At 33.6% G+C, this 25,231-nt stretch overlaps 1 protein-coding gene across 1 annotated transcript; it reads right to left on the bottom strand.

Annotated features, from left to right (window-relative positions):
* Nucleotides 1-1,033: 1,033 nt before the first annotated feature.
* LOC132704958 (maltase 2-like) lies at nucleotides 1,034-17,612 on the bottom strand. Its single transcript, XM_060675316.1, has 10 exons — nucleotides 17,272-17,612; nucleotides 14,191-14,310; nucleotides 13,921-14,135; nucleotides 13,728-13,853; nucleotides 13,210-13,312; nucleotides 9,678-9,813; nucleotides 9,411-9,618; nucleotides 9,229-9,361; nucleotides 7,340-7,790; nucleotides 1,034-1,317 (listed from the first exon to the last, which is right to left on the bottom strand). Exons 1-10 carry the CDS (start codon nucleotides 17,471-17,473, stop codon nucleotides 1,164-1,166), a joined length of 1,848 nt encoding a protein of 615 aa, XP_060531299.1. The 5' UTR covers nucleotides 17,474-17,612; the 3' UTR covers nucleotides 1,034-1,163.
* Nucleotides 17,613-25,231: the final 7,619 nt, after the last annotated feature.

The following is a 25,231-nucleotide window of genomic DNA, read 5'->3' as shown; positions in this document are numbered from 1 at the left end:
TTGACATTTTTTTTTGGTAATTTTAGCTTCCAGAAAAATATGTTTTCCTCCATAATCGTTCACCCGATCGGCAAAATTCTTTAACCGGCAGACGCAGAAGATCCAGTGCGATAACATTTATACAGGGTTTTCAAATTATGGGCAAAAATCTGACGATGACGTCATTCATTATTACGGCGCACTGCATGGCATGAAAACCATTTACTATTTTCAAAAAATTCTTGAACCAGGACGCGTAGAAAATCCATGGCCATAAGCTCTACTTCGAACACTGATTGTATCATATACAGGGTGTGTCGTTTATGAGCAAAAAATCTGAAATGTCCTAAAAATTTCCGTTTTTGTGGCTAAATTATTGGCGATAAATAAAAAACCGTTAAAGATGGGATAATTTTATTTGAACAGTATCGTAAACCGTGTCGTGAGAGAGTTTCAGGTTTCGTCAATTATACAGGCCGCGAGATATTTGCAAAAACATCGAACTTGCCCCGCACAGTGACAATTTTTTGAAAGCAATCTTGTTAAAACCGTTCGGAAGTTATTCTTATATATATGAAGAAAGAACTTTCGAAAAATTCTATTTCATCGATTTTTCGAAAGCAACAAGATAATTTGTTGGTAGATGGCAATAAACGCAATTGTTCATTTTATGTATTTTCAATATCGAACAATAGAATTCCAAATAATTTATCACCACTCAATAGAAACGAGCGAGCAAAATTAAATTCAATTATAATATTACAAATTAAATAACAACTCCAAACTATCCGATTCCGTTTCTTAGCCATTCCTCTCACGGCTGTTCTGCGTACATACGGACTTTCAAGTTCTTTCAAGTTTGATGTTGTCTCTGGGGTGGCACATGGTCTTGCGGGGGGGTCAAAGACGACTGTAATGAGTTTCCAATTCCCCAAGGGCCTAACCCGAGCCGCAGCTATCCTTATTGTATCCCGCCTTTTCCTTATTTTCTTTCCGGAATAGTCCGGGAAACTCGCTCGTTGTTGTTTTTGCGTTCCCTGTTTTAGTTTTAAAGAGATAATAGACGAGGATAAGGTAGAACAGCGAATGGGGTAATTGGTTTTCGACCGTCTTGTTTCTATAGCGCAACGCGTTAATGTTTTTGGTAGCTATTTATTTATAACGATAACGCTAAATAATTACACCTATACGACGGATACAACTAGTGTTAAAGTAACTGCAAATCCCAGAAATGCCAAAGATGGAGCGACAGTCTCCGTGTTGGATTCCATGGAGGTTTCTAACTTAAGAATTACGCAGTCATGGGGTCCAAGTTCTGCTTTATCTGCACAATCATCGCTGAAATTTGAAAAAAAAATTATACTTTGTGCCCTGAACTACATTTTTTTTTTCGCCTATAGAATTTCAATATCTTCTATTAGTATCTTAGTATATTAGTACTTATTATAGCTTGTTTCTTAATGACAGTGAATAATAAGATGTAAAATGGCAATTTGCAGGGTGCACAACTTAAAGGTTATATTGTAAGGTCCAGATTAGTTACAATGATACACCTTGCATACAATAGACCTTTCATAAGTTTTGAAGAAGTGATTAAATAAATAAATAATCGTTTATTGACCACTTATAAATACAAAAACGTATTTTTGAAGTCAGGAAGAGTACAAACAAGATAAATATGTTACATATAAACAGTTAAAGCAGTGTAACTAGAAAGTAAAACTTTGTATATAAGAATAATTAATTACAAAATAAACTACTATGTAACAAATTCGTTTATTGGTTTTTTGATAATTGCTTGAATTTTTTAATGGAAAGTCGTTTAACGTCAATATTTTTGGACCGAAAAAGAGTGTACACAAATGATTTTAATGTTATGATATTCTCAGCTGTTTGAATCATGTAGCTGTGATATCCAGCATCAGTCGGAAAGACAAACAAATTTGAGTGGATTTCAATCTAAAGTTTGGAGAATAAACATACATGGTAACGTAAGTATTTTCAATTTTTTGAATATTGCAGACCGTAGGCACAATAGTAGCCCATATAAGACACTGCCAAACAGTGCAAAATAAACTATACGGATAGGGCTTGCAGTTATCTCAGAATAAAAACCTGAGAAGACCACTGACAGCACAGGTAGTCAATATGAAGCGACCAGGTTAAAAATGCATCTAGGTAAACACCAAGGAGTTTAACCGGTTCAGATTTTTTACTTCTTCTATTGGTATTGAAAATTATGGTCTTTGTTTTAGCGGAATTTAATTTAAGTTTATTTGCAGAGAACCGCTGCTCAATCATGGAGAGTGTAGTGACAGCCTTTTTATTTAAATTAGTTAGATCTTTCTCCGATTCAATCAATGATATGTCATCCGCAGCATTTGTTACAAATACTACCTCATTTATGTATATTACAAACAAAAGTGGACCAAGAATGGAACCCTGAGGCACTCCATTAGTAATGTCCAATCCAATAGATTCCCGATCATTCCAGACAACACATTGCTTTCTTCCGGTCAAATAAGATAAGGTAATAAATGTTTACAGAAAGGTCTACATTATTTATGTAAAATACGAAGCCTAACCTAAATAGTTTAAAAATTTTAAAACATATTTTCGCTTTTTTCATTTGTTTTTAACTCTTACATATTTTTTTCTAATAATTCAATTATTTTTATCAACATGCATTTATATTTATTAATTTACTTGTTACTTCGAGGTGCACAGAAAAAATTATTGAGATGCTTTTTAAAATCATTTGATGATTTTCTTCATATATAAAATTGTAAAATAATGATCACTTCAATTCTACTGGAAGAACTTTTTTTGCATTAAATTGTTTGATTCAAGTGAGGAGTGAAGTGAACTATTTAAATGTTTATTATTATTCGTTTAACAATGTGATGCTTTTTTTTATATTTGATATACTATTTATAATGTTACACACTTACATCAATGTGAGTCTAACGGATATAAATGTTATTATTATTATTGTTGCTATTATTATTTTCATTATTATTATTATTAAAATGTAGAATCGTTAATGACTAAAATCTATTTTGGTTATTACGAAATTTTTTTAAAACAAGTAAAGAAAACGACTATAAATATTACTTACTAAAAACTGAAAATAAAAAATATTTTAGACATATGTAAATAATAGAAGTAATAAAACTCGTTACCCTTAACAACTAGTTTCTAGTTACTTCAGTAGGATGTCTAAGCCGAATAATAGTCGTTCCTACATTTCATCAAATTATTTAAATACAAGCCTCGAAATCTACAATTTTTCGGACGATTCTGTCTGAAAAATACTGCTTGCTTTAAATCTAAAAAAAGCCCAGGGCCTGACGGCAATTTTTAGAATGTTGTCCAACTTTGGTATTGCCTCTCAATATTATTTTTAATAAATGTTTAGCACCGGGTACATTTCCAAAACGTTGGAAAGTAGAAATCTTAACAATCCAGAATAATCTCGATAGGTTCACTGCCTACTGTAAAAATCACAAACTTTTTTTATATTTCGATAAATGCAAAGTAATAGAGTTACCAAGATAAAAAGAACCTGCTAATATTGACTTAAAATTAGACTAATCAAAACTTAAAAAAGTTACTCATACTAGACTCTCAGTTAACATTTGCACATGTAGTAAATATCGTAAAGAAAGGCTTGAGAAACCGTGGTTTTGTATTACATAACACTAAAGGCTTTAGCAACAACAAATCAGTAATTCTATTTTATAATACCACATTAATCTTGGAGTACCCCACTGCATGGAATCTGATCGATCGGATTGAGAGTATCCAAAAGAGCTTTTTATAAACCTTAATTTTGGATATAAGAAAGACTACAATTAATATAAAAATAACCTACAGATTTATAAATGTAAAATGCACACTAGGCGAACTTTTTTTATAGACAGATTCAGATCTACTATTACTACTTCCCAAACTTGGCGCATCTCAGATGTGCTCGTATGTATAATAACTATGTTTTTCTGAATTAATTAATTAATTACTGTCCATTAGCTTATGGAATATCTGCTTGTTTGTCTCGACATTTTCAAGTAGCTGAAGAACTTCAGTTTTAACGTTAATTAAGCTTACCAATTCGACAAAATCATTAATTTTCAACAAGATGGGGCAAAATGTAAGAGACTACCTGGATCAAATATTTTCAAATCGGTGGATCGGACGAAGAAAGAATGGCCGCCTCATTCGCGAGATTTAAATCCACTAGATTTTTCCCTTTGTGGTCTCCTTAAACCTAAAGGGTACAAAACTAAGCCCAATATTTTAGGTGACTTGGAACCATAACACTGCTGAAAAAAGCACCTTTTTTCTTTGTTTTAATTGATACTTAAATTTACCAATTCGTTAATATGCAACAAGTGCGGCAAACGGCATTTGACTCACGAGTTTATTTGACACGAGCAGAGCGAGTGTTTAATAAACGAGTGACTTAAGTTTATCGAACGTGTTGCATACTATACCGTTAATTTTTGGGTATATTTTCGCAAAACAACACGAATACATTCACTCACATGACCGTCAGAATTTACAAACGTCGAAATATCTCCGAAAACATCCGATTGCTCCCAAACCCGTGCGGTAAAATCCCAGAAATGTCCAAAGTGGCTCGGATCCGTGAGAAACGAAACTGACGTCGTAAAGTGACGTTTCCCGGATGCTAGAGCGGTGTGTAATTAGGTATTTTGTAGACGGGAGTAGAAAAAATCGTTAATTATGTCGTTCATAAACTAGTTTATTAATTATTTTTGTTTATCATTCTTGCAAAAACTAAAAATAAAAACTTTGTCTAATATTATGAAATTGTTAAACATTAGTGATTGGAATAGTTCTACTTAATTGGGTGTGCTTTCAAGAACATTGTAAATATTTCGCGTGTCTTCATGCGAAGGTTATATTGCAACGCGATCTTACTTGGTGATGAACGGAACTGAAACCGAAACATCAAAAGAGTGACACTTCTATATTGTTTCCAGATGAAATGTTGATTTAATGCATGCAAATCGTTTCACATATTTTGTAGAATATTGTTTTTCTACTCCCGTCTGTAAAATACCTAATTACACACCGATTTAGCCTGCGGGAAGCGTCACTTTGCCATGTCAGTTTCGTTTCGGACATTTTGCCGCACGGGTTTGGGAGCAATCGGATGTTTTCGGAGATATTTCCCACGCTTTGAATTTTGACGTTTGTGTATTCTAACGGTCATGTCATTGAATATATTTGTGTTGTTTTGCGAAAATGTACCCAAAAACTAACGGTATAGTATGCAACGCTCTCGGTAAACTTTTTAACTCTTTCGTTTAATAAAAACTCGCTCCGCTCGTGTCAAATAAACTCGTGAGCCAAATGCCGTTTACCGCACTTGTTGCATAATATACTATAAATCACTCATAAGTTAAATGTCGCATAATATACTATTAAACATACTGATAACTGAAGTATTAGGTGATGTTGGCAAAATTATTTCCTCATGTTCACGAGGAGACAACAATGCCATCTTATCTCCTCGAGTGCCATCATCTGTGAGTAGATTTGATATTAATAATACTTTAACGCTAAAAACGCGCGTTAAAGTAAAAAAACACAATTGATCAAATTCACTTACATATTATTTCACAGACAGGTTTTATTTCATGAGTAGTAGGTAGGTCAAATTTCATGAAAATACATAGAGTCGTGTTGTATACGTGCATTATTAAAAAACGAATTCTTCTTAACAACTTTCTCTCTCTGTAAATCATTAATTGAGCAACAAGTTATATTGTAAGAAAAATTTTGTTTGAACATTTATTTTCATCTTTCATTCACCTCCAAACTTTTATTCTAGTTAACCTATGTTAAGACAATGTGTGCAACATTAATTGCTGGGCACAAAATCAGAAAACCAAAAATTGAATTGCATTTATATATAAAATGAATTTATGTACTGGGTATCCCAGTAAAACAGAAAACAATAAATATTAAGTGAATCGGCAAAAAGAAAATGCAAAAATTTGTTTTTGAGTTTTTAAAATGGCCGCCCTCGAGCGCAATCGCTTTATAACTCGGAGATTGCTCACCCTGCCACCAAGTGAAGTTTTGTTTACAAACAATTAAAAAAAAATTGATATGATATGAGTTTTTTATTATGTCCTAAGATAATAAAGGTCCCAACATCCCACCGAAAGTCGCATCTCAATACCATTCTTCTAATATAAAATATGAATAAAAGTTGGATTTTGGAAAAAAACTTCCACTTAACAGGGTGTTATTAATGTGTAATTGTTCCCAACGTATAAATAAATAAATAAAACACTAATTTATTTTTTATGATACCAAATGATATTTCAAATATAAATAAAATGTCATACTTGGCTTGCTTAGCGGGTTTCAAATATTTAGTATTATAACTGAATCTCCAACTTATAATTAGGTTTTATCGACTAAATAGAAAGTAATCACTTTCATTTTTATTGATTATTGATCTACAGGCAGTAGAATTTTATTCAATTATCAATAATTTCAATGCAATAAATATTTAACAAATTAAAAGTAATTAAAATGGTAGGAAATCAAAATACTTTGACGAGCATCAAATAACAGAAAAGATGCGAAGGCCTTTTTTTTTTGTTTTTTATATTTATATTTTATTTATAATAAGTGAATAATTTCTGTGGAACAATACTGCAAAATTGTCAGATGCGGGACCTTGGAAGTAATTATAAATAAGTAATAAACATGAATACCAATATTTTATTTTGATGTTAAATATCATTTGACACCATAAATAATAAATTAAAGGTTTAATTGGTAAATTCGGCATGATAATACATTAATAACAACCCATAAATTGGATTTTCTCTCAAAATCCACCTTTTTATAAAGATATTGTGATGAAGTTTTCACTGGAGTGTTGTATTTATTCTTTTTTCAGAAAATTATTTTTTTTTGTGTCACAAAAATCCACCCGGTAGCAAGGGTAACCACAATCGCGACACTTATAGCACTATTTTTAGACGTTGGGAGATATGGAAGTTTATTTAACATAAAATGTTCTCCAGCGTCAGCCCCCCCCCCCTAATGAACTTTCTTTTTAGAGACGGTATTAGACCAACAGGATTTGAATTTGTCTCAGATTTAAAATAGCATCCGAGACAAATGACAATTACGCCCATTGATGACCATTTCAGAAACTCGGAAATAACTGCCAACATTTTGTTTTGGTCGATTTATTTGAAATTGATTTTTTCGAATGTCAAGGACATGGGACGCCCGGTATAAGCATTAAACCCCATAGAAAGCCATATTGCACATTTCTAAAATCTTCATTATCTTCAATGAAACTTACTCTATGGCAAAACTGCTGTTAGTAGATGCCAGGGCGACCTTATACATTCCAGCTGTCTTCCAAATCTGTACTTCCTCAACAGAGTTACCGGCGTTGAACACGTAACTATAGACGTTGTCATCAGTACGTCTAACGATCTGGATGACGTTGTCCGATAGCGTTAACAGTGATAACGCATCAGATGAAACGTTCTTGAAATTTTCTCTGAATCGAATCAGCGACTTGTAAAGATTGTAATGGCTTTTTAAATCAGTGACGTTTTGTGCTGCAAGATTATTTGTGAGGTACTTCTCGCTGACCGGCAACCAGGTCGATTCAGCTTCGCTGAATCCCGCGTTGGAGCTGGTGTCCCATTGAAAAGGGGTGCGTTCAAAGTCCCTCGAAATTTCCGAAAATGTCGTACAGTTTTTAGTCGCCTGCGGATCGTAACCTTGCTGGCACGACACTTCTCCTACAATTTAAGAAACTTTCTATTGAACCAAGCCCATGTCCACCTAATTGCCTCGCATAAAGAAAAGGTATGCACCAAATTGCCAAATATGAGGTTAGTGAGACTATCAATGTACAACAGGAATTAAAACGTATACTTGTTGGGCAGTACAGTTTGATTACTAAAATGAGATTTATAGTATCTAGGAATGAAATCCTCATTGACCTGTATTGATTTAGTGTAAATGCACATATCCCAAAAAGAATTCCTTAAAATTGACCAAAATTAATCTTGTCATCTTAGAAGCTTTTCAAATTTTTAACTGATAAAGAGTAAAATACCCATATTTCAAGAAATTGAACAAAATGTTAAGAAAAGAAGAGTTTTTTGTTCGAAATATATTAAAAAATTTTTCAATAATTTTAAGTACTGTCGCAAATTAATCAAAATCAAATCAATTTAGCATATTTTGTTTCAATTCCGAATTATTTGTAAAATTGACTAAGCCGAAAGCTAGGCGATTATCAAGAGCACTTTCCTAATAGATAGGCGAACATCTTCAAATGTACGTAGAAGATTGACTGAAACAGGTACTTTGATAAATTGGCAAATCATAATCTAAAATCTATCTATTGATGAAAATCCGTTTCTATTGGACCTCAACCATGGCCCCCTAGGTCCCCAGATTGAAATGGTATTTACATGTCCTTTGTCTTTGCGTTTTTGAACTTATTGTGGTACATTCTTCTTTATTTCTACTGTTTTATGTATGGTCTACTTTGTCTAAATAAATTCCGCCCTTTTGGATGTGATGATATTTATAATTTCACTTTCCAGAAAAAGCATATCGCTAGGATAAGTTGTTCATTGCAATGGTTGTAATGAATTAAGATTTCTCAAATGATTTTCGGAGACTCCGCCCAATACAGCAAATCCAGCACATCATATGACTCTGTGCAAGTGACATATAAAGTTGTTTTAGAACAATCTCTGAGGTAAGTAAATTCTGCTTACAGTGTCCTAATCTTTTTGATAACGGTTTTAATGTGTAGGTCCCATCTTAAATGACAGTCTACAGTTATATCAAGATAGTGTATTCAGTCTCATCCACTTTCATACTAAGAAGATTCCAGATTTTTGTACTAGCCAAATGGAACGTTTTTTACCAGGTTTCATCGACAACTTCAACATTTGCCAAGCATTGTCAGAACAAATCAATACAGTATCATCAGCAAAACTCAAAATTTAACTTGCAGTTTTGCGCCTTGATGCACATTTGATAGTTTTTGTGTCGCCCTAGAACGGAAGATACAATAGAATATATCCCGAGATGTCATTCTTGTGAAAACGACTTAAGTGTATACAGATCGCTGTACTAATAGAAAATGACCGCCTCTAGACAACCATGTAATTATATCAGAATATGTGTCCTAATAATGAAACATTTGAAACTTCTCACCGTCTTCCATGCCAATTTCTTCCCCGTTATAAGTGACCTGTATCCCAGGCAAAAATGCGGCCAACATGTTAAAGGCGTCGACATTTTGAACCCCCAGTCTCGTAGCTACTCTACTGTTATCGTGATTTCCAAGCTGCAACGGAGCAATCAAGCAGCGTGAATAAAAAATCCTTCTAACTTACGACCCAGTTACTAGAATACTGCTCGGGAATAAAGCTTAGCCATTTGTCTATCGCCTGGATCAAATCATCAGCTGTAAATCCAGCTTTCAGATCCGATATCAGGTTGAAGTTGAATGTAAAATGCGCCCCCATCGTAGTCCCGTTTATGGAGCCGTAATATTTGAATGCGTCTTCTTGCGTTTCGGTGTAAGCTTCGGTCATCATTATCCTGCAACGCAAAGTTACGTTGTTGAAATTTAAGATATCGTTTCCGAAAAAATCAAAGACCTCGAGTAATTTTGGCCGACGTTAAAATCGTCCAAGACCCGTCGCCACTGGTAGATCATGTCGTAGGTTTCGTCTAGGTTTTTGGTGTAAGGATGTTTCAGGTACTCATAGTCAGTCGCAACGTAACCAGATACTCCTGAAAGGGTTTCCGAAAATCTGTTGTGGATTCCGCTACTCCCGAAAATGGCAGGTGTAAGAATATTTGATCTTAACATTTCTTAAACACCCTCTGTATTCAATTTATTTCATTAATCATTAATACTCATCGATTGAAATTTAAATTTTTATGTATTTTTTTGCTATTTAATACCAAGTTTCAAAAATTTGAATGTTCTTTTAATTTTTTGCAAAAAAATTAATAAATATATTTTGAAGATGTCAAAAATGATGTTTTGTCTTTTTTGTCAATTTACAAATCTTTTGGAGTCCTCCTTTTATTTCAATCTTATTTTTATAGATAATGAAATAATTTAAAGAGACCATTTAGAAAGAAATTTAATTTCTTTTTTTTTTCAATCAGATGTACGGTTTTCGCATAGAAAAATAAAAACTTCTTCTCTGCATTGTTTGTTAATAAATTAGTAACAACCTTTTTGAAAGAAAGTAGAACGCAGAAATTAGATAAGTTGTTGGAAGTGTTCTCCACCTTGAAGGATACACGCTTCAGCTCGTTCCCTCATACTCTGATTCTTATTAAATCACAGGAAGCTCTTCAGTAGTATTAACTGAGTTGCGATAAACCAGACTTTTAAGATGATCCCATAAGAAAAAGTCCGAAGTATTTAAATCTGGGCATCTAGGAGGTCACGGTTAAGGTCCGCCGCGACCTACCCTACTTTTTTTACAAAACTTCTGGTTTCCTCCGGCGTAGGTTTTTTTTGAGTCGAAACCGATTACAGAAGTTTCTGTGAAAAATTAACAAGCCTTTATGGAGAGGACATCAAGCGTAAAAGCAGTTAAAAGATCACCGACTGAAACTGGTAAGATTACTCTGGACACTGACCTTTTTGTTACGTTGTAGAGACCATAACGTTATCCCCGATTTTCTTAAAACATCCCATCAAGTCAAAACCCCATCCGAAAATCTAGTTTCGCTATACTTCGAGAAAGAATTCATCTTCTCTTCTGTTTCAACATCTTGAAATTGCTTCCATCTTGTCCCTGTCCGAGTTCGATACTATTTCAAACATGATTCATGACAAAGCTTTAAATCTTCGTTCATCTTTTATCCAAAATCACATTTAGAAATTTGCAAAACTATCGTCAACAGTAGTGAAACCATCAAACTCTTCTCAACTACCAAACACTGTGATAAATGTATAATCGCACCCACTTTCGAAAACGGAAAAATCAGTTTCTTTCAAATGTTTCCAACTTAGTCCTTGCCCCACGTATTATCCCAAAAGAGGAAATCATTTCAAATGTCAAATCTACCCTAAACAAACTGCCATCTCACACAGCTAATGAAATTCGATTTGAAACCGCAAAAATCCTTAAAAAATGAAAACCTAAAAAATCTAAAAAAAACACAAACAACGCAATCCTAAAAGCAGAGAAAGGAAACTGTGGTCATAATCACAATCAATATCAGGAAAAGATTCAAGATATTCTTACAGACAGATCATATCGTGAACTTAAAAAAGATCCTACGTCATCTATGGAAAGCAACCTTAAATCGGTTATTCAGGCTTCTTCTCTATTAGACTCCTTGAAAAAATCTTCCCAAAGATTCACAATCCAGTATTACCCCTTCGACATATTGTCAGCATCATTCGTTCCCTAACATATTCTTAAGCAAAATATCTAGCTTCCTTATTAAAACCCTTCACACGGAAAACTGGTTCTGGTCAGTTTCGACGTAAAATCCCCCTTTCCTAAAGTTCCTATTCCTGAAAATCATTTCAAATATATTAAAATGCAAGAATCTGCGGTCGTTGATGATACTTTTGTTATTTGGCCTTATGGTCAAGAATCCCTAGTAGATTTTCTTAGACATTTAAACTCCATACACCCTAACATACGTTTTACCATGCAATTAGAAACTAATAATCAGCTCCCATTCTTAGATATTCTTATCAATAGAACATCAAACCTACGTGCACAGACCGATACCCAAAAATCATCGGTTATCAACTTTTTCGTTACAGCCCGACTCACTGAACCCAGAATTAAAACACCTTACCACTGCTCTTCGTCAGCAATTTCGACCCAACAAAAACCGACGCAGAAGGAATCCAGAAGTTTTGTAAAAACTATTACAGTAGGCTGTGGAAGTTTCTTTGAAAGGTTTTTATTTTATAAGCGGAAACCGTACATCGGATTGCAACAATTTTAATCAGTGACGTGCCATCAATGTCTGCCAAAATAGACAGGTCAAATTCCGTACGCCTCAGACTGGAGTATTTAAAAAAAAGTGGTAAACTAAATAACGCCTCTAATGTGTACCAAATTTCATTAAAATATCTAAAGTGATATTATAGATATTAAAAAAAAGATAATTTATTTTTGAAAACTTTGCTGATCTGTGTCTCAAAAGTTAAGATTTTTGTAACATAGGTTCATATGAAGTTTTTTCTTTTTAAAATGGACACAAATATGGCCTGCTTTATTATTGACATTCAAATAGACAACCCTATATATTACCAACTTCCTTTTTAATTAATTACCTACGCATCATTACATCATGATTTAACTATGATTTCAAACTCAAAAAATTGTAATTTAACGTTCATTAAGAATTTAGTATTCGATCCTTTGGAAATCAATTTTATACAATTTTGAAAAATTTGTTTGAATTGAAAAAATGAAATGCCAAAGTTCCGTCATTTTGTCATGTTGTAATTTTCACAGTTGCTACAATAGTGCTACAGAAACAACTATTTGGGTGTCATAAAATTTTGTGCCAACAAAAACGAAGATTAAATTAGATATATTATTCATAATACCGATGCTTAAGTAAGTTTATGTCAATGCAATGTCACCTAATTTTTGATATACATATATACAGAAAAAAAGCGTTTTTCTTTTTTATTTTTGGAAACTACTTTTCTATATTCACCAGTGGTTCTGTAGAAAACATTATAATGGATATTTTTATCGAAAAAAAAACAACTGTACTCCACTGCCAAATATTAAAATCTTGATTAATCATTGGAATTAAATTAGAAGTTATGTACTCGTAACTGAATACGAAAATGAAGCATTAAACAAGCTGGAGGAATATAAGAAACATCTTAATTAGCCATTCAAATTGTCCCCAATCTGCAAGTATGCATACTTCAGCTCATTAAGTTTCGTCTTTCAAAAATTGCTAGAGCATTTCTGAAATACCCTTTATGTTAAAATAAAGTCATTGGGGAGGTCCCCAATCAATATAGGTACATTGATATCAACTCGTTTTCTTACTTGTTTCATACAAGAAATCCCTCCCTTAATGATTCGCATATTATTATGAAACACTCATTCGCACCACAGTGTTTTCCCAACCGTAAGATCTTGGCACATCGCGAGTAAGGAATGAGTTGCTTATTACCTGAAAGGGGTTCATCACTGAAGGAATCATCCTCAAATAAATACGGTACGGCGTCCATTCTGAACCCATCGGCTCCAAAATCCAGCCAGAAGAGCAATATTTCCTAAAATCGCACTCTTTATTAATTTTATGCTACGAAAATGAGAATTAGGACAGCAATTGGTAGAATTCTGGTACAAGAATAATTGCAACCTCTTGTTTAAGCAGACACTATAAAAAGCTATAAAACAACCGTATCTATCTGGTTTATACGTTTGTTGTTTGGGGTGGTCAACAAAAAACCCCCTACTGTTCACTAAAGATTTGTCTAATAAGACTGTAGTTTCCCCAAGTAGTCAACTAACAAAAGTGACCTTTTAAGCTCGCTGTGAGTTCATTTGCAAAGGCGGTTGATGCTCCCGATCTATAGATCAGTTGGAGAAGACCTTTTCTAGATATCAGTTCCATTAGAAACTCTAATCTAATATGACAAATTGACTTACAGAGTTTCCTACAGACTTGAAACGGATTCTACTCACCTTCATAGCCGCAACTACTTTTGGATTGCGATAGTTAAGATCTGGCTGGGCAGCGGAAAACTGGTGCAGGTAATACTGTTGCCTAAGCTCGTTCCAAGTCCACGCAGACCCTTTAAAAAGACTGACCTGATCCGAAAAGAATACGCATTGAAGTTAGTTGTAAGCTCCACATAATCGAGCGAAGAGCACTTGCCCAATTGTTGGGAGGGTATCTGGTATGATCGACAATTTTTGCATCCCTCCATATGTAAAAATCCTTGTATTCTTCATCATTCTCGATCGATTTTATGAACCAATCATGTTCGCTACTGGTGTGATTGGGTACGAAGTCGAGGATGATTTTTATTCCTGCGTCGTGAGCAGCTTTTATCAACTCTTTTAAATCCGATATGGTACCGAATATGGGGTCTAAAGTAAAATGGGAACGTACTTCTAAGATTAAAAAATGCAATGCTTTGCTTACCGATGTCCCTATAATCAGATATATCATAACCTTGGTCTACTTGAGGGGACCTAAATATGGGGGATAGCCAAGCTGCTGACACACCCATATCTTTCAAGTGGTTGAACCTTTGAATTATCCCTAAAAATACAGTTCCCGCAAAGTTCATACACATATACACAAAATCAACTATGCTTCGTAGTGCATAAACGCAGAAGTAGATGAAATTTCTGTATTAATGGATTGATGGGGTCCAATATTGGTTTTAATATTGGCCGATTCAAGGACCACAATTTACAAAGTTACTTGACGTAAATAAATTAACAACGTGTTTTAAATTATATCAAAATCAATGCAAATGAAAAGGACTTGGAGTTTGATTAAACAATGACAGAAAAAATATAATAATTCAATAATATTCTATTTGACAAAATAAAGTTTTTTGGTTTTGAAAATGTAATTGGTTGGTGAATGTTGAACACAGATATATGTCAATTCCGAATCCGAATAATCAGCGCTTCCCCTCGTAGCTGTATTGCTGTTTGCGGTTTGTTTGGAATATGGAACTATAGAATAGAGAATATACTATAGAACGTGAAAGCAGAAGCTAGAACAAAACGAATTAGCAAGAGAGATGAAGTATGCCTTTGGCCAGGAACCCATCATATCATTGCGCTCTCTTCTTGTAAATTGGATTTTGCTGCTTTCAAAAATTCAATATTCTAATTTTTTTGCAACCAAGATCCGTTAGAAACCCTAGACAAGACAAGGTTACAGATTCACCCGAGCGATCACCAATGGAGATAATGACAATAATAAAACTGTGCACATGGGAAAATAGAAAACCGGAAACAAACATGGAATAACTATTTGGAAGCAGGGCAATATTGGTGTGGTCTGCTCATAGATATAAGAAAGTGACCAATTGCTTTTGAATGGGAGTATCCAAGGGTGGTCATTAACATACAATGCAACAACATTATTACCTAAAGTTTCGGAATTTAAATTCAGGTAAAATTGTGGTCCGTAATAGAAAATAATTTTATACCTACCTGTGTTTAATATTCTTTGGTTTGGTATTCTACTTAGTTTAAGGTATGTAATACAACGTGGGTTGAATCGTGTGCGAATTATGCAAAATATGTGCGAGTCTAGTGTACCTCAGGAGATGTTCCTGCCCAAATGTAGAAAACACTATTCCATTGAGACTAAGGAAGTTATGAACAATGTTTATTTGACTCGCATTGAACGTGGTGCCAGCAAGCAAGCATCTTTAGAAGAAACGGCTACATTGACGAAAATTGCAATATCAACTGTATGAAAAAGTATGAATAATCCCATTTCAGCGAAGAAAAAAAGAAGCGATGCTGACATTTTCTCGAGTGTAGATGAAAGTGATCAAGATATAATACGACGTAAAATTTACCAGTTATAAGAGGAACAAAGCGTGCCTATATCTATCTATAGATATCTTAATTAGGAGGCTTGAAAAAGATGAAACTGGTGTTAAATGTTCCAGAACTACCTTACGGAAGTGTATTCAACACATGGGTTTTAGGTTTAAAAAAATTCACAAAAGGCAAGTTTTAATGGAATCTTTTAGAATTCGGAAATGGCGACTGGAATATCTAAAAAAAATAGGATTTACAGAAAATAACAAACGAAAAATATTTACTTGGATGAAACCTGGTTCGACACTTATGATACCCCGGAAAAGGGTTGGGTTGACTCAACTGATATGTGTAAAACAAACGCGTCATCAAAAAGAGGTAAAAGAATAACTATTTTGCATAATGGCTCTGAAGATGGTTGGATTCCAAATGGACTTTCTCTGTCTGCGAAAAATATTAAACATTCTTCTCTGGATTATCTAGAAGACACCACCGCTGATTTATTTGAAAGTTGGTTTAAAAACAAACTAGTTCCAAACATTCCACCTAATGGCGTCATTGTTATGGACAATGTAAGTAGACAGTTGACTAAAACGCCTTCCTCATGTGACACAAAAGCAACAATCCAAAACTACATGTATAATCACAACATTTATTTTCACGAAGATTATAAAAGAAAACAATTAATTGAGGTTCTACAAAGCTTGAACCTACAAAAGAAATACGTCTTTGATAATTATGCAAAAAAGCTAGGGCACACAGTTTTAAGGCTTCCACCTTACCACTGTATATATAATCCCATTGAACATGTTTCGCACCAACTGAAATCTGCCATTTGTCGTAACAATGTTTTTCCCCTGTTAAGTCCAATGGACTCAAACTCATAGAAACCAAAGTTTTTAACATCTCTCCACAAAGTTGGGCAAATTCTGTTAAACATATAGAAAAAGCAGAACAATCGTATATCCATATTGCAAATAATATAGAACAAATAAATAATAGAACAGGCGATGATAGCGATAGTGATACTGATATATTATGTGAATAATTTTAAGTAATTTAAGTAGGTAATAAAAATTATTTGTAATTTTATTTTAGATTTAAACATAAATACATACATAAATAAATAAATATTGTTTAATATCTTTCCTAACAAAACCCCAAATAATTAAATTCTAATCAAAGTACGGACCTGTTCGGCCATACTTCATTCTTACAGCTTGCCCGGGTATTTCCTTAATTCGTATCAGTTAGTCACTTTTTTATATCTATGAATAGACTTTACCAAATAGACTCCAAAGGGGTGCAAGTTGGTATTTATAGTAATCATCAAAGGAGCTATCGAGATCTTTTCAAAGATTATCAATATATGATGGCAGTAATATCTCTTCAGTGCTAAGGCTGAGATTGTAGAGAATGCCAAGGGGTTGACTCCATGTTGGGTACTCGAAGCAGAGTAATGTTGACACCTGAACGCAGTAGACTGTAGGGGAGCAAAAGATCTCACAAAATGCAATAGTCGATGTTTGTGCGTGACGGAATGAAAGATCATCCAAATCATAATTAATAATTTTTAGTTCTTAGTAGTTCTTAGTCAGGTACTTTAATTAATTCATTGAACATTAATTTTGATCAGTCTTTTATGGTCTCAGTCATAGAACTACGTCAAAGATCTTATTCGTTGTTCAGGGTCTGAGAAAGCGAAAATTACCTTGAATATCTCCGTTTCCATCCTTGTTGCTGTCCATAAAGGATCTCGGATATATTTGGTAAAAAACTGCAGTTTTCCACCACTCGTCATCATTTGATGCGCCATCATCCGTCGACGATTTGATTAAGTACCTCTTTGAAATTTCGGCATTGACCAAAACCGTCCAGGTTAGCAAAACTAAAAAAATTAATTTGGATGCCATCTTCCGAGACGCCTACAACGGAATAAACGAATTCTACATAAATTTGACGTGCTGATAAATCTCAATTATATATAATAATCGGTATGTTTGCGAGTCGATCGTATCTGCAGGACTCGTTTCAATGAAATTACGATCAAATCAAAATACCTGACAGTAGAGAGCGCAATTGTAATATGAAAAATTTTGCCTTGAAAAGAATAATGCCGGATAACGAAGATGCTTTGTATAACGCTTCCCAAAGTTATAGTTATTTTAACTGTATTTTTAATAGTGTTTGTCGCTAAATCAAAAATCAATTTCAACCAAATTCATGTATTTAATTTATTTATGGAATACTGCGTCCTTATTTACAACAGTAGAAGAAAAAATAACACAAAAGTTGTAGGATGGGAGTTGATGCATATTTTAAAAATATTTGTAAATATACGGGGTGGGCCAAAAAATTGTGACGTCATAAAAAATATATTACACACCCTGTCTTTTTTGTGGCAAAATAATTTTTTATTTGCTTCGATATTTCAGGCGCAACAAATGAAAACAAAAATAGAAAAATTTATGTTTTCTTTTCTTTAAGTAAAAGGGCGCCTTGCTGCAACTTTGACATTTTGAGATATGTATGAGAAAAATAAGACATTTTAATTAAATAAGCATCGTTTAAAAAAAATACAATCAAACCGAGTCCTGTGATTAAGGCCGACATCATCCACGATGTCAAAGAACATATAACCGCTTATTTTCTCGTCATTTCCCGTTTCACAATTTCCCCATTTAATTCAATTAACTCCGGGTCCATCGTTCGGAAACCGGAAAGGAATCCATTAAAAAATAACGTTTTTTTCGAGAGAATTTTCCGATAACGCACACGATTCCGAAAGCGGAAACATAAAAAATGAACACAGTAAATTATATCGGTAGACAACAAATTTCCTCGGGGGCCGTCGACAGCCACATAATTGAATGGGTCTCGCTGGCATCTCAACAAAAATATTGTGCTGGGACGGAGGGACTTCGATAGTTTATTTTCCAAACAAGCGAAATCGACAATTTCTCGTATTTCGACCGTGCATGCGAAAACGCTGACATGCTTCTGCAGCGCATAATTTCAATCTGGAACGTTCCAAATCAATCACCAATATCACCCCATGAGTGGAACCAATACTTTGAAATGATGCTGCCTGAAGATAGGTCACAATTTAAAGATGACCTAAATGTAGGCTCAAATATAGTCATACAAGGATCCCCAATACGAGCAACAGTAAGGAAGGAGGTCAAGGAAGCATGTAAAACACTAAAAAATGGCAGAGCCCAGGACCAGGAAATATCTCGGGGAAACTTATAAAATGCGGAAGTGAAAAACTGTATCATGCATTGAGACATTTATTCCAAAGATGCCTTAACACATCGGCAGCACCCGAAGAATGGAAAATGTCATACTTGTCAACTATCCACAAAAAAGGAGACAAAAGCAACTGCTACAATTATCGAGGTATAGCGGTTACAAGTTCCCTCAGTATAATATATGGAAAAATACTAAAAAAACGAATAGCTTTTTATTTTAAAAGAAGGCGCGGATTCTTGTTCTAGAGGGACGCACTGGACCACTATGGAACTTTCGCAAAATCGATGTAATTTGATTGTGAATACACCCTGTATAAAGTGTCCTTCACATCTCGTCGAACTTCAAAGTTACGGCACACTTCGGTAAATATTAAAATTTGTACTGGTAATCGCAATTTAAATTTATATTTTTTCAAATATCTTGGGTCCCCTCCATTACAGACGAAACCTTAAACTCTCTCTCGACACAGCATAGTGATTTTCATGTGGATTTTTTCAAGTATCTCGAGCAGCGTGTGTGACGAAAACCGCAACTGAACCAGCAAGTACACTGTACTCATAAAATTTAAATTACATACAATTATATACTTATCAAGGAAAATGCTGTGTAATTTGTTGTATATGAAGTAAATGTTTTTTTTTAATTTAGAAAACCGTTATCCATGAAATATTTCGTTATATAAAATATAAGTGTCATGTACTTGAATCAAAAAATACATTATTTTCATTAAAAAAAATCTGCTTTGCAACAGAACTATTTTCACTTGAGCAAATGTTGAAACAATTGAATATCGACTAAAATTTTCATCATTTATATCTCTTGTTCTTTTAAATTTGTGCAAAGCACTATCTCGTTGCCTCATAAAGATTTTTAAATTAAATAATTTAATTTTATTGCCAATTTTCCTTCCAACTCTGAATTAAAATTTGAAATTTATTGTTTGAATAAAATATGGGTAAGAGAACTTATGTTTGCAGATATTCTGGTAGGCTCCTCCACAATTTGTGTATATTGGAATTTTGTCTAAAAAGTGCTCTTAGCGGATTGAGTGGGTTAATTAATTAAAATCTCCTAAACAAATGTTTAATAGAGGAGGCAAAATAAACAAAAGTCATACGTCTTATTTTGTATTTTAGTTGAAGATAAACATGAATAATTATGTTTATTTTTTATTTATTTATTTATTTATTGAAGTAAAGTAATCACCAGACTAACGCCCAATAACGGATTACAGTCAATCAACAGTTAGCAAACAAAGAAAAGAGAACACATGCGTAAGGCCAAGGGTTTCATCTATGTACTAAACTAATAAATTAACATGTTACTTTTTAATCTCGGTAACGGTAAGTTCTACGGGATCGCCGTTGGTACAGAAATGATCACCGTCGAAAAAAAAATTTTTTTTTGTCTGTCCGTTCTCCGTTCTCCGTTTTCGTCTTTTAGTTTTTCCTGAATAACTTTCGAACCGTTGGAGCTACAAAACTGAAAGCACATCCGTAATACGTGGGAGACCCGACGCTATAACTTTTGTTTCACGCATTTTTTTGATTATATAGAAGGGGTTTTAGTTATGTACAAAAATCTAAAAGACGCTGAAAATTGTTCTTTTAGAGAGTAAATTATTAACTGTAAATAAAAATTCGTACAACCAATAGCTAATCCCTTCAAACAGTGTTATAAAGGTTCATACATTTAGTAACACGGATGACGAATATTTTATAAAGATACTAACTATTCATAATTCCGAAACCCCCATTCACAGGTAAATTTAAAGTTAAATTCGCGACAAGTTTCCCATTCTACAATTCCCCGCTACAGCTACAGCCTGCAACTCCTTAGATATAAAAAGAATATGGCGTAAGTTATTAGCCTCGGAAAGAGACGCGATACGTTTTCGACCGGGATATTTAAAAGTCTTTAACATCGGAAATGAATCGAACCTCCTTTTAACGCAAGAGACAGCCATTATGTGGGCAGTTTGTTTAGTAAAGAAAACGACTACATTTAAAGGGATCGAATTACCCTACTTTGAATTTTCTATAGTGCATTGTCCTCGTTTTCAAGTGGGAGTGACAACCGCTGACAGGCTTTTTCTTAATTTCTTTTGAAACACGCTGACGGTGCGAGCAATACGGCAGACCAAAAGTGCATTGACCAAAGGGTTTTGTTTTTTTTTTTCTGTAAAGAAACATTTTTTTATTTAGGAATTGAAATATCGTTCGAAAGAAAAACGAATTCGAAATTTTAAACAATCTGGGGCTCCCTTGCGACGGAAACAATCTGTTTCTACATTACTATGATCAATATTGTTAAAACTTTAAGTGGATATGTAAAATCGTATTCTGTTTCGTTCATCTTTTATCAACAATAAAACAAGACCATAACCAACATTACTAATGGCCAAGAATTGTAAACCAATCCCATAAGACTTGTGACGTAAGCGAAGTCCTCTAACAGTTTTTGTGTCAATGCATTTGAAGGCGTATTAAATCGTTGTATTTTGTGTTCTTTGAACAATTAAAATAGTTTAAACTAGTGAGTAGTGTCCTTATGTTTGTGTTAATTGTATTTCTGTAAAAAAAACTTGGACAAAACAGTGTTTTTAAGCTTTAACAAATACTTTAAAATTGAATGTGCTTGAGTGGCTAGAACTGAGAAAAACAGTATTTTTAACCTTAAACAAAGACTTCAAAGTTTTGTGTTCGTGCTGCTTATTAGCGGTGTTATTAGTTAGGAGGTAAGCTCAAAATATTACACATAATAATATAGGTAAAGGTAAGAAATACATTTCTTTTACCGTTTTCAGTGGGATAAGTTACATCAAAAAATAGTTAGGTATGCCTGGAACGAGATGTGCCATATATGGGTGCAACAACAACTATTTTGATGAAAAAGCAAGTTCTCGAAAATGTAGTTTTCATCGCTTTCCCAAAGGGAAAGATCTAGTGTCCCGAACTATTCGGAAGGAGTGGATAGTTCGATGTAGAAGAGAGGACAAACGTGATCCAAATAAAAGCTATGTCTGCTCAATTTATTTTACAAAATGAGTTATTAGGTTCTTTAATATATTCAAAAATAGGGATTTCTAGTTTATAAGTTTTGTTAATTTTTGCATATTTAAAATGGTAGCATGCTGTAAAACACAAAGTTTTACAGGTTAATCGTTTTGTTGCTAGTTTTATGTATTTATGTGTAACAATATTTAATTAATATATGTATTTCAAGATAATACATATAAGCCAAACCTGATTGCAACAGTATTACTTTTACCCTACCTGAGACCCTACCCTACGCTACTTCCCAATAATTATTAAATAAGTACTAAAATGATTTAATGTTGATATTAAATGAAAATAACGAGTGATTATCCAAACAAAATGCTATATTAGCTACTCAAAATACTCAAAGTCCATCAAAACTCGGGTCAGTTTCAGATTATTTCCATGCAACGCGCCAATACAGGACTTCACCTACGTCACAGCGAGCGAGAGTTTTCGCATTGCATTTGCAGATAGATTTGACGGATTAGGCAATCCTATTAGGTTTGCGATTCTTGACTAATGGCATTGCCAATTGGCTATTGAACTAAAGAAGAATGCAACAAACTGCATTGAACATAACCTACCATAGATAACTTACGTCCTAACCGCGTTTCATTTCGTTCTTTGTTTTCTTTTAACAGTAAGTAAACTGTTTCTGCCGAAATATGCTCTAAAGTTGTTCATTTTTAGTTTGGATAAGAGATGAAGGAAAAAAGTGTAGGCGAAAAATAAAAAGAAAAATTATTTAATAATTCTGCTTACTGCTTCCTAATTGCAATCATCGATCTATAAAGTCATAAAATAGTGTCATAATTATACTTTTCCCCTTTTTATTTGCCTGTAAATGAAAAGGAATATTGTATCTTCGTTGTGGAGCTTGTATAAATGTTTGTATTTCAATTATTAAATTCCTGGTGACCTCTTTGTTTAGCCGAAATAGGTTAATAAATTAGATTTAGATATAATTATAAGGTAACATATGATGATAATAATAAATTCATGTCTTAAACTGTCAACTAGTAGCGAAAATGTGATTGCTAAGTTAACAATCCAATTGAACAATGCATTGTTTTTTATGCTCCAAGTGCTACTGCGGCTACTGACTCTGTTAATAAAGCAAAAATAATAATAACAGTAACCGAGTAACTGACTGACGCAGGTTAAGTCTAATCGACAGCTGATTAGAGATTAACGATTTTCTCTGGTTGATCTAGCAGGCCGCGGATCGTTGATTTTATTTTGCAACCAATGATTAAATTAAATAAATTTGTTTACTTTAAACTCGTGTCGTGCTTCTTGTCAACATGTAAAAAAAGGTTTAACCCTAAGTCAGCCCCTTACCACACAAGATGGAAACGTTGGGAACAGTAAAATTATGATCTGGGAAGGTACTTACACCGGCCCAATCAATAAATTATGTCCTTTAACTTACTTTAATATCCGAAAACAACCTCTCTTAGAAATAGTCCTTTCCCCTCCTATTTTCTTTATTTTTTAATTTAAATTCTCTTTCTTTTTTCTTTATTTCCTATTTGAAGCTGAATGCTCGGGAACAGTACGTTGTGAAAACCCCAATAAATATTATAATAAATAAAATAAAGTTTTTTTACCTGAATTAACACTCCACTCAAAAAAGTTGTTAAGTTTCTCCCGTTTGTAAATTAATTTTAAAATATATTTCACTTTCTCTCTCTGCCTGCGGTGTAGCAATAGTTTAGATCAATAGATGTAGAAATGTTGTATTTGAAGCTTCTACGTCTCGTACAATTTAAAATTAAATTAATTGACGTAGAGTCGATTATAAGTACTGCAGAACTAAAAACAACCCCAGCCGTCTCAAGGAAGGCACAATTGTTTTCCGGAGTTTTAACAGTATCCGCAATAATTTATTTGTATAAAACAATCGCAAACTTATTGGATGGTGCAAAAATATAAAATAAAAAAAGCCTCAATGAAAATAAAAATAAAACTGTAACATGTCTAGTTAATCAAAACAAGAATTAGTGATGCTAATCTCATAACAGAAAAAATTATTAATGATTTTGACGATTTCAAGATTTGTGGAAATCTATAAAAAAAAATATGATAAAAATTAGAAGCCAAAAACTCAAGTTAAATTTTTTTCGAATAGTGGAGTTTCAATTCAGTTCAAAAAGGATACACGCATTTCAAAATTGTTCAGTTTTTATCTCATGTTGTAACGAACCACCACTGCACCGATTCCATTAAATCAACCGCAACGCTTTGAGACGGCCCGCTCGGACCCCGGCACGTGACGACGAGTCCGGATTCCGACACGGGAGTTGCGATTTGACGGCGTTACGCGTCGGACGCGAAGTTTTATTTTCGTTTTATTCACGCATTTGATCATTTCTTTTGAAACTAATTGTTAAAGACGCGCAAATTTAGTAAAATAGTAAGAAGTCTCTTCTGTGTTTTTCGTGCTATTCACTTTACCCCGAGAGGACCCCGTTCTCTTACAATGTTTTATTCCATTGATTATGAATCCGTTATAGTATTTGTCTGCTAGTCTTCTAAATGGGCAATAAATATAGATTTTTAAATTTTAGATAGTATTTCTCAAAGTAATTTTGATATATTTCAACAATTTTTTTATAAGAAATTCTATCGTCCAAAAATTATAGATAAATTATCGAATCACAAATATGGAAGCTACTCCAAATATATTTATAGTTAATATCATGCAGGTCTAATAGCTTTTATTTAAGTCTGGTTAGTTATAATTGGTCATTGATAAAGAGCGCAGAAGCTAATGATGATGCAAGCTAGCTGATGGTAGTACTAATAGCTTTTTGAAAACATTATCTCGAACTGGTCTAGCATATCTCCAACTCCAAATTTGTTTTTTAATGAATTGACTGGGAGTTGATTTTGTTTGTTTGTATGATGTAAGTTGATGTTCGGACGAGACCAGCACACATTTTCGTTTCCCGAATCCCACCAATAACTTTGAAAATGGCCTGGAATACCCAAATCATTGTTTTTTTTTTAAATTTTTTTGAAATATGTTGTTATTTTGATATTGCCTCAATCTGTAGTTCATAAAATCTTTTGCGCAATAGAGGAAGATCTTTTTCTGCAGCAACGATATTGAGTTTTTTTGTTTTATGTTCATTCTTTGCGAAACTTCGACAAGACTTCGCTCGACACCCAAAGAGAGGCAAAATTCTTCATGGAATTGCATTTTGAATATAACCGCTTTACACTGTGACTTGAGGGAAACTTGGTTGCCAAATGCTTTCCTGCTTTCAGCAAAAAACATTAAAGACTGCTCATTAGACTACCACGAATAAATTTAGTAAATTGAAAATTAGGTGAAAAATTCGCTTCTTACAGGTATGTCGCCAGGCAGCGTAA

This window comes from Cylas formicarius, unplaced genomic scaffold, assembly GCF_029955315.1.
Source record: "Cylas formicarius isolate icCylForm1 unplaced genomic scaffold, icCylForm1.1 PGA_scaffold_7__23_contigs__length_41026272, whole genome shotgun sequence".
Classification (NCBI taxonomy): domain Eukaryota; kingdom Metazoa; phylum Arthropoda; class Insecta; order Coleoptera; family Brentidae; genus Cylas; species Cylas formicarius.
The sequence above is the reverse complement of the archived record's forward strand: the minus strand, read 5'-3'. Positions and strand labels throughout refer to the sequence as shown.

Excerpts from the sequence above, each read along its gene's own strand:
- LOC132704958 (XM_060675316.1), bottom strand. The coding sequence starts at position 17,473 with ATGGCATCCAAATTAATTTTTTTAGTTTTGCTAACCTGGACGGTTTTG. Across the intron at positions 13,854-13,920 it reads GATACCCTCCCAACAATTGG|GTCAGTCTTTTTAAAGGGTC; the intron begins GCAAGTGCTCTT and ends TTTTCGGATCAG. Across the intron at positions 13,313-13,727 it reads AAGTAGTTGCGGCTATGAAG|GAAATATTGCTCTTCTGGCT; the intron begins GTGAGTAGAATC and ends GTGCGATTTTAG.